At 37.2% G+C, this 10,422-nt stretch overlaps 2 protein-coding genes across 2 annotated transcripts in view; one reads left to right on the top strand and one right to left on the bottom strand.

Annotated features, from left to right (window-relative positions):
- armh1 (armadillo like helical domain containing 1) overlaps window positions 1-1,852 on the bottom strand; it is a 4,629-nt gene extending 2,777 nt beyond the window's left edge. Inside the window, 4 exon segments of the mRNA XM_034146655.1 lie at window positions 3-74; window positions 521-687; window positions 778-846; window positions 1,644-1,852. Of these exon segments, the coding sequence (XP_034002546.1) occupies window positions 3-74; window positions 521-687; window positions 778-846; window positions 1,644-1,852 (517 nt within the window).
- A 1,658-nt stretch (window positions 1,853-3,510) lies between these two features.
- On the top strand, window positions 3,511-8,298 carry LOC117495414 (galectin-3-binding protein B-like). The gene is made up of 6 exons (XM_034146656.1): window positions 3,511-3,672; window positions 4,085-4,157; window positions 5,039-5,230; window positions 5,963-6,091; window positions 6,184-6,433; window positions 7,056-8,298. Exons 2-6 carry the CDS (start codon window positions 4,097-4,099, stop codon window positions 8,086-8,088), a joined length of 1,665 nt encoding a protein of 554 aa, XP_034002547.1. The 5' UTR covers window positions 3,511-3,672; window positions 4,085-4,096; the 3' UTR covers window positions 8,089-8,298.
- The last annotated feature ends 2,124 nt before the right edge of the window (window positions 8,299-10,422 follow it).

The raw sequence follows: 10,422 nt of genomic DNA on the forward strand, positions 1-10,422 counted from the left end.
CAGGAGGGCCCAGGCTGCCTCTAGAGGTTCATCTGTGTTGGACTGAGCCAGGAACTCTGCTATGGCTTTCACACCTGCAAGATTGTAAACAAAATTGAGGTCAACGCTGTAAGCACCATGTCAGTGATCAAGTTATCCAGATGATATTTAATAGACAATGTTTCGTGGATATTGATTTTTGTTGTTGTTGTAGATGTCACATTCAGTAAACTTCCTAGAGAACTGTTAACCATTGCTTTGGTTAGTTACAAACCTCCTAATGCAAAGTAAATGCAGGAATTCACTAGTACTACTGTTTTTATTCTGTTCTGTGATTTAGCATAATAAACTACAACTGCATTTTGTTGTGATAACCTGCGTTGCAAAATAAAATACTTGACAAAGAATTGTGTTTTAAATAGCGTATCTGCATGGCTGGTGTGAAAAAGAGCTTACAAATAAAGCTATATCTAATGCACTGATTATAGTGCAGTGTAGAAAGAAGTGTGTTTGTATTCAAGTGATTCTTTATGAAAAGTACCATGGCTTTCACAGATAACCTCTTTGTATTTGCGACCAGCGTCTGACATAGTGAGCAGAAGGCGGAGGGCCTCGAGCTTCTGCTCCTCTTTGCTCTGAGAGTGGCTCAAGATGTCCAGAAGAGTGAGGACTCCTCCATCATCCAGAAACTCCATCAGGTACTGATCACTGAGGGAAAGTGGATCAAATTAATACCTCAGACTGAGTCACAGAAACAGTAGTTTGTAGATATTGATACAGAGTTTCATATTCACTCACTGGTTTGATGCAGAGAGGAAAATCCCAATTGCTTTAAGCTGCAGTCCCAAGAATGTCCCAAACATGTATCTGAGTATTGAGTGAAGGACTATGTCTCCGTTTAGTAAATAATGTATCCTTAACAGAAACCAGCATGATCCCTATAGAAACCCTATATATCATTTGAATGACTTATGCATTATTTGATTTAATTAAGCCACAATATAGTTAAATGTGTGCTTTTACTGTATGCAGTAAAGACATAAGAAAAAGCTACAGACAAAAAACATTTGTGTATTAGGCAATTATTTTCATTATTGATTAATATGCAGATTATTATCTTGATTCATTGATTAATAGTTTGGCCTGAATTTCGTACATTTCTTACAACATTTTTATAAAATTGTGAAAAATGTCTCAGTTTCTTAAAGTCCAAGGTGATGTCTCTGAAATGTTTTGTTATATCAGTCCAGGACCAAAAAGATATTCAATTTATCATGATTTAAAAAAGCAGGAAATCTCCATATTTGAGAAGCTGAAAACACAAGTTTTCCATGAAATTACTAATAGATCACAAACTAAATAGTTTGTGATCATTTGTCTGTCTGTAAGATGAATAATTGATGCAGCTCAGCATTAAACAAAAACATTATTTAGCCTTGACTGCACATACAGCTAACAGCATCAGTGCATCAAACATATAGCCTTGAATAAATCAAAGTTTATTTAGCCCAAAACACAAATGTGTCATCAGGGGACGTTACAGTTTGTACACAAGATTGATTGATTGACAAATGGTAAACAATATGTTTGATATAGTTTGTGTTGGCTCATGCAGGCGTCCACATGCAGCCTGAACATATAATAAATACACAGAGAGAGGATACGTGAGTCTGGTCCAGGTGGTGATCCGGGCCAGGAAGAGGCTGGAGACCTGAGCGAGCTGCAGCTCCACATCACAGAGCCTCCTCCCGGGGTTCCGGCTCAGGAAGGCGGTCAACATGCGGCCGCGGACCCTGCTGTCACCTCGGTCCCACTCCCGGAGAAAAGTGAGCACTTTACCGATGTTCGCCTCTTCCTCCTCCGGTGTTGACATCCTGCCTTCACTCCTGTTCGTTTTGGCGGAATAAAGTTTTTTCTAAGATTATTTTATTTATAATAATCAGAACCAGGCATAACCAGCTTTCTTATAAAAGCAAAAGATAAACTGAATCATGGTAAAATTGTATTTGTTTGCGTTTTCGATATGCCTTTTTTCCTCCACTTAGCTACTGCGTTTATAGTTAGTTGACGGTTGCATGGCGACGCCCCGCCCCCACACAATCTGTGGTAACCATGGATGTATAAACTGTGGTAACTCAATCACCATACAGTAGTCCTACTTAAGTTCGATTTTGACATAGGCCTAATAGTACTTTACTTGAGTATTTTTATTTTAAGCTTATGCTTGCTATACTTCTTCTCCACAACATTTTAGAGGAAAATATCAATTGGTGTAAAGTAACTAAGTAGCCTACATTCACTCAAGTATTGTATTTAACCTTTATATATACAGTCTATGTATTTAACATTTCTTTTTTTAAGACACATTGTACTTTACTTGAGTTCCATTGAATGCAACTTTATATTTCTTCTCCACTACATGTCAGAGGCAAATGTCCAGTGGTGGAAACTAACTAAGAAGCCTACATTTACTCAAGTATTGTATTTAAGTACTATTGTTGACATAATAGTAGGCTACTTCACTTGAGTATTTTAATTGTATACGTATATGCTTCCTATACTTGTACTCTCTACTACATTTTCAGAGGCAAATATCCAGTGGTGGAACGTAGCCTACATTTACTCAAGTATTATACTTAAGTACTTTTTTTTGACATATTTGTACTCATTCTGAAATGGGACAATACAAACATGTGTACTTTTACTTTTGTTACTTAAAATACATTTAGCTGATAATACTTCTCTACTTTTACTTAAGTAAGGTTTTAAATTAAGGACTATCACTTGTAACAGAGTATTTTACACTGTAGTATTTCTACTTTAACTTAAGTACTTCCTCCACCACTGGTTGTGTAGAATGGATCACAGTAGGTATATACACAGTATTATATTATTATGGTTATTATTATGATTATCCTGTTTTTGGTTGTGTCAGGGGATTTTAGTGTTGTGTCATGGATCTGAAACCTTAAACACTCCAGGCATTAGGAAATAGCAAAGTAGAACCACAGACACACTGTTTATTGAAGTAAATATTATTTTGTTGTACAACAGTATAACAGAGACAGAATACTTGCGTCAAGTCCGCCAAGAGGATGTATCTAAAGAATGAGAGAATCTTATACTCTATTTCGGCTTATGTAGCACTGCACATTTGAACCATCAATAACCACATGTCGCTCTTTAACATTATTCAGCAGAAAACACACTGCTTGCAGATCGATAGACAATCATGGTACACAGGATTACCAACTGACGCAAGAAACAAGGCTTCCAATGATGGATGATTATTTTGTCAGTTTAAAGATTACTTCTACAGTAGTTTAGATACTAGAAATACTGAGCGGATTAATAGTACAGTACGGCATTATACCATATTATCAAGTATAACGTATACTCAAGTAAAGTGTACGTTAAACAAGTACTAATGTACAATACTTGAGTAAACAATTACTTTCCACCACTGCTATTTTGATATAATTGTACTTTACTTGAGTATTTCAAACGTTTTTATTAAAGGTATTTATATTCTTACAGTGTAGAAATAAAATGTGGATTTCAAAAACATTTCTTGCAAACACCCCTTTAGTGGGAGGGGTTATTCCTGGAAAGTAACTACAGACAATTTATAAAATTCAGTTTTACTATTCTTTCTTCAATCAGCAGACTTTCTTCAATTCATTTTGAGTTCTGGTAAGTTAATGCCTACTTTTACCAGAATATACTTATTGCATCCACATTTTTTGGGAGTATACAGACACATAGGATCAAATGAAGGACAATTTGTCATTGCTACGTATGCAACATTTCTGTCATGACATAGATATATGTTTAGCAAAATTATATTTGCATGTTGTGTATATTAAGCCATCATATAACGGTTTTCCTTTTAGAACCAACACTGTTACAAAAACGTTGTTACTATACTTATTGTTCTCTAGTGATATATCTGGCTTCATAATACTTTTTAAAATCCTAAAACGGGCTGTAAAATATAATTGAAAATCTTATCTCTGGGTGTAAAGAGACTTTTGTGAACGAAAAATGTCCTGAAAAATGTTTTGAATACAGAATTTAGTAATGTTCCTTCCTTATATCTTTCCAGAATGCACTAAAGATGAAAGAAAATACTTTGCTATTATTCTGCTTTCTTTCCCTGAGCGTAAGCTTGTCTGCTGGTGAGTAAACTGCTCTTAACTTCTGAAGATATGGTGCTGTTTATGTTCAAGCAAAGTTTGCAAAGTTAGATACATTTACCCCAGATAACTATCTTATCTTCTAGAAAACTAAATGTTTGTTTCAGTTGCGTCACTACGCAGGTCAAGTGACATAACCCTACAGAAAAAAAGAGGCTGCTTCAAGGCAAAACCGGGGGACGTAACGGTACAGGGAAACATATCAGATTTGACTGGATTACACATTGTACATGTACATGTTCCAGTCAGTATAGTCAGTTCAGCAGATCTTTAAAAGAGAATACAAAAACTAAAAAGTGTTGCTTGCATAAGTATACAACCCCTATGCATTAGTATGTGTAGAGCCACCATTTGCTGTCTTGTTGGGAAAGTATCTTCCAGCTTGGCGACTGTTAGGAGGGATTTCTGCTCGTGTTTCTTTGCAGATTTGCTCCAGGTTGTTCAGGTTGGTTGGATGATGTTTGTGGACGGCAGCTTTCAAACTGTGCCCCAGATTCTCGATGAGATTTAGATCTGGACTTTGACTGGTGCACTATACTTTGAGGACAGTAACCTTTTTGTTATTTACCCACCGTCCCATCTGTTTGGCTTTGTGCTTTTTTCTACATCTCAAATAAAGGCACTCTCTGGCCCACAATATATTAAAAGATAAAAAAAAGAAATGAAAGCTAAACCAACACTGTTGATCCATAAATCACATAACTTCTACATGACACATTGAGATTATTTAAGGATTGAGAGCAAAGCAAACCCTCAGCTCATAGAATTAAATTAAGCAGACATTGCTGAATATATATATTTTTTTCATTTTATGGAGTAACATTGGCCTCAGATGACTTAACGTTATCATTTTTTCTCTTTAGGTCAAGAGGAAGGATCTATCAGGCTGGTTGGTGGTCAAGATAACGCTGACGGCCGTGTGGAGATCTTTCTAAAGGGAATTTGGGGGACTGTGTGTAATAGCTACTGGGACATAAATGACGCTCATGTCGTGTGTCGCCAGCTCCATTTCCCTGGCGCAATAGAAGCTCTAACTACACCTCATTTTGGCTCCGGTAACCTTTGACACTTTGAAACCCAAATATCCTCTAACACAAATAATGTCAACATGGAAATCATGGTACATGTCATTTTGAACAATACATTTACTCAAGTTCTGTAATTAAGTACAATCTCTTTAGGTTCCTTTCCTTGAGTAATTATATTCAATCAATTCTTACTACTCGACTACATTTCAGACAGAAATATTATACTTTTTACTCCACTACATTTATCTGCCTGCTTGAGTTACTTAATACTTTACAAATAAACATGTTTGCACTGAAAACATATGAAGAAGTTGACTACAAGAGCAACTCATTTAAGGCATGTTTCATATCAAAACGATTTCATGTTTCTCACTCCCTCAAAAGTGAAGATTTGCTGGTTTTCCTGATAATGAATTAATTATTTAAAAATTGTAATATATTTATTTGAGCAACTGTCTGTATGGCAAAACATTTTGAAAATGTCCCTTTGGGCGCTGGATCAATGAATCGGCCAATTAATGGAGAAATAGTAACAGTCGAAGTACATATTTCTGAATTGAGTTATTTGCTCTTAATACTTTAATACTTTGCTTTTAATATTGTACGTTTCCCAAATTATACTGCCATTCTTAACTTAGTAACATTTTCAATGCAGGACTGTAACATGTAACAGAGTACTTTCACCGTGTTTTAATACTTCGACTTAAGGAAAGGATCTGGACTTCAATGTTTAATCTGTTTTTATTGCTTTTGTGTTAGGGGAAGGTACAGTCTTGTTGAACAATGTACTCTGTGATGGATCAGAGACGAGCCTGCTTCAATGTAAATCTGTTGATGGCTTCTCTCACTGTGGTCCCTCCAGACATGCTGGTGTTCGGTGCCAAAAAGGTAAGGCAACAAATGTTTATGCAAGACTATAAAAAAAGTGACATGTCACTTTCTCTCACTCACTAACCCATATATGTATCTATGAAAACCAGAACAGATCAACAGCAATCTGAGCCCTGAATATGATTTGGACCACAGCACGAGCCTCTCCCATCAGCTGGGGCAGCTGTTTGACAGCAGACGTGACTGTGACGTGAACATCCCAGTGCTGGTGCACAACAACACCTCTGAGACAATCTGTGCTCACAGCCTCATCCTCTCTCTGAACTCACAGCAGGACTTCAGACACCTCAGCATTGATACCACTTCTAACTGCAGTGAGCACGCCAAAACCTTTATCAGGTAAACCAAAACGTGTGACTTTAAACTTCATCCTGACGTGGTCAAGGATTCAAAGGCTTTATTGTCCTTTGCACTATACACTTTGTAGTTTTTGGGCAAAGAACATCTTAACCTTCCTGTCGTGTTCGGGTCAAATCTGACCGATTTACTACTTTCATTAATCATAAATATTGTGTTTTACCATCAAGACCTTATGATATCCCGAGTGTTTTAGTCAACTTTGTAATACCTTTGGTGTTCCTGGTCGTGGGGTAGCCCTAGATGATGTAAATTCACTGCAGTTATTTATGTTAACCAGTAGTCTGAGACATTTTTCAAAGCTTAAAAGGTTGTTTGATAAAGTTTAGTGATGATTTATGTATTTCATTTTATGTGGGGACACCAAAGTAAAAAGGGGGGTTGGGTACTTTAATGTCTTAAGTATATATACGATATACTTAAGACATTAAAATAAATAAATTAGTGCAGGTGACATATTGTTGCAAGTAAAATGCAGGAATAAGTAAACTGTCAAATCGAATGACTTAAGAGACTTGCTTTGATTATTTGTTGTCTCTTGCGTTTCATATGCACTAAGTAAGAAACACCTGAACCTTGCTAATGCAAATGTTTCACATTGCAGATTTTTCTACACAAGAAAGATCAAATTTACACGATCCACGGCCCCTTGCATTCTCAGGATGGCACAAGACTGGGGTCTGACAGAAGTACAGAATGAGGTAGCAAATATTTCCAGACTTTTTCTCACAGAGGATCCCACCTTCCAGAGTCAAAACTCTTTCTATGAGTATGCAGTTCATATAGGTGATGAGGCACTACAGGAAGCTTGCATTCGCTACCTGGCGTGGAACTGTGAGGCTCTGATCCAATCCCCAGCCTGGACAAATCTTTCATTTGCTCTGGTCAAAGCTCTTCTGTCTCGCTCAGACCTTGTGGTGCCTAATGAAAACGTCATCCTGAATGGAGTGGAGAGATGGGCGGCAGCCAAAGGTAACCCTACCATCCCTGAGGTCCTTCTGAAGCTCATCCGTTTCCCCCTGATACAAGCTGAGGATTTATACAAACTTAATGGGTCCCAGTACGATGCCATGAAGCAGAAGGGGTATTATTTCAATACACTGTCCTTAAAAACATTGCTCCCTTACTTGAAGAAAGACAAAGAATTCTACACTCCCAGGATTTACACCGACAATCCGTGGAGCACTACCTTTAACCACCACAAAGTCAACATTTACAAGGACTTTGGTGTCTTCAATCGTCATGGCGTGTCACTCAATAGCCTCACAATAAAGATCCGATCACCTATTCATAACAGTCACTTATTCGCTACTAACATCATGCTCTGGAAAACAAGGGTTTATATCAGTCATGCAGAATGCTCGAGGGATGGGGTCACTTGCCCCACTTTGCCGGCTGTTAGTGTGAAGATTGAAGAGAACCGAAATGTACCCCGAAGTTTGCAGGGAAAGTTTCAGTACAGCAATAAGCTTATTGTTCTGTGTGAAGGGACGTATGTGATCCAGGTTCTTGAATTTCCTGACGGTGATGGGGAGAACTTTGTATCTGTCCCAAGAAGCGCTGACCAAGTCTATCCATGCCGCTCAGACCAGTTCTCCTACCAGGTGGTGATCCGTCCTTACTACGTCACAGATTAGTTTGGGTTTCCTATGGGAACTTTGGCAAAGAGGAAATGAACAAAGGATTTGCAAACAGCATATTTTCTGTAATTCATGACTCTTGTGAGTATAATTATAACTATTAACAGTGTAACATTGAGTGCATTTAATTAAACGTGACCAAGCTTTCCATGTACATGCCTTGTGACATGAATCATATCATAAAATACTGATACAATCTGTTCAACATTTGCCTTTGATTTATTGAATAACATTTTTGTGAATGTCTCAAGTTGGGGAAGTCAGCAATAGGATACATACTGTACCTGCTATGTAAAAGGCTTTTAGTGTGAAGGAAGGTGTGTGTTTCCTAGTAATATTTAGAGTTTGTGATAGTTGGAGTCTCAAAAGAGCCTTTGTTCTAGCACACAACAGGGCGGGACAAGTCTGTTCTTGCTTAATAAACTGGAGTTAATTATTAAGTACAATTTAGGTTATTTACGTCACTAGAGAAAGGGTGGAGGAGGATAGAGAGGTCACTTAATGTACTGTTCATCAAACTTCATGAGGAAAGATATAAACGTGTAATGTAACATTTTATTAAAATACTTTATACTTTTTTAACCATTTTAAACAATGTAAAAGCTCATAATGTGTAGTTTTATGATAACCCTTTTATACAAGCTTGTGTCATTAAAAATAAATTGGGCATGTATTCTGAATTATCTGAATTTGTGTGTGAGCCCTTAAATGCTGTTTTGGGTTTTCCCTTTGCTGTAGTTGACATAGGTTTGTGTGGACTCCATTGGACTCCTTTTTTTACTTCTGTAACATAATGACATCAACATGTTACAAACGCGCTTCTATTGGCTAGCGCTACATCACATTGTACGTGATAGGCTAATGAGCGGGACATCTCTAAGCGGTGGACCAATCACAAGACAGCTAACCAATCAGAGCAGACTGGGCTCTGGTTTCAGACAGAGGGTGAAAAGAGGTACTGCAGCACAGGCAGCATGACAAAAATAAACATTGCTGAACATTAAAGCTAGTAAACATGTCACAGTAGGAGGCACAACATACAAATATGAACCTGAAAATGAGCACAAACGGGCCCCTTTAAGAATACAGTATCATATGGCCTCATCTACAGTATGTTTCAGGTGATGATTTTTTGCAGCAGATGATTTTACATATTTTTACATTGGTTTTCTTACGTGATGTGTAGCAATACTGAATTAGCACTGAATGACCCGAGGAAACTGTATAAGGTGTGCAACAGTGTTAGAACCGCAGAGATGATTCTTAGCAAAGAGCCACAGGAACGATGCAAAAACAGTGTCGCCTCTACAGCGTCAAAGTAAGACACATAAACAACAATCCAGATCTAACACAATGTTGACGTTAAATACCTACATAATAAACAATGCAGGCATCAATGAAGGCATTGTGTGACAGCATGCATTTCTAGGAATTATCGTTATCTTGCTGTCAGTTCATGTAGAGGTTATACATGCCTTGCAGAAGACTAAGTTAATAATGCCACACACGTTAGAAATAGCTAAAATACCAGGAGATACTTTAGCAGGTTAGACACAGAAAAACACACTTACTGGAAGATGTCTCCATCTTCTGGCAGGTAGTCCTTAATGTTTAAAGTACTAATAATTATATATTTTTGTGGATTCACCCTTTAAAGGAAGCTGTCTGTCACATTATGCAAACATAAATATGGGTGAATATCCATTTACATAGATGCAAATGGCATAACAGTAATCCCTTAATTTGTTTCGAAATACAGATGTACAGTGAAGGCTTTTATCACCCATATAGCTGAGAATAGACAGTCTCTTAATAGATGTGTCGGTAATTCAAAGCTGCAGTCTGCCAATCTCTTGTGTAGAAGTACATCAAAGTGTATACAGAATTTCAGTATACTTTATGTTTTACTTGTACTTAAGTAAAAGTACAAAAGTATTAGCATCAAAATATACTTTCGTTAAAAAAAGTACTCGTTAAGGGTAATGGCCCATTTCAGAATTATATAATTAACTTCGATTCCATTCATAATACAATTATTAGATTATGATTATTGATGTATTAATACGTCTATCACAGCTAGAGGAGGTGAAGCTAATTATAATTAATACTGCTCCTGGATCATCTTAAAGTGGACCTATCATGCTATATTTAAATGATATATTGTAGGGCCATACCTATATAAGGTATATTTATACGTTTCTGTTTTCAAAATACCAAACAGATCATGCATTTTAGCCATGCCTCATTTCGCTCTATGTGCTGTTTGCTGTCTACGGGGCTGATTCTGCTGACCACGCCCCCCTGCAGGAGAGGGGAGACGTGCTCTGATCA

Source organism: Trematomus bernacchii, unplaced genomic scaffold, assembly GCF_902827165.1.
Source record: "Trematomus bernacchii unplaced genomic scaffold, fTreBer1.1, whole genome shotgun sequence".
In the NCBI taxonomy this organism is placed as follows: Eukaryota; Metazoa; Chordata; class Actinopteri; order Perciformes; family Nototheniidae; genus Trematomus; species Trematomus bernacchii.

Bases quoted from the DNA above. Each gene is read 5' to 3' on its own strand.
- LOC117495414 (XM_034146656.1), top strand. From the start codon at position 4,097: ATGAAAGAAAATACTTTGCTATTATTCTGCTTTCTTTCCCTGAGCGTA. The intron at 4,158-5,038 runs GTGAGTAAACTG...TTTTCTCTTTAG, and splicing joins GAGCGTAAGCTTGTCTGCTG to GTCAAGAGGAAGGATCTATC. The intron at 6,434-7,055 runs GTAAACCAAAAC...TTCACATTGCAG, and splicing joins CACGCCAAAACCTTTATCAG to ATTTTTCTACACAAGAAAGA.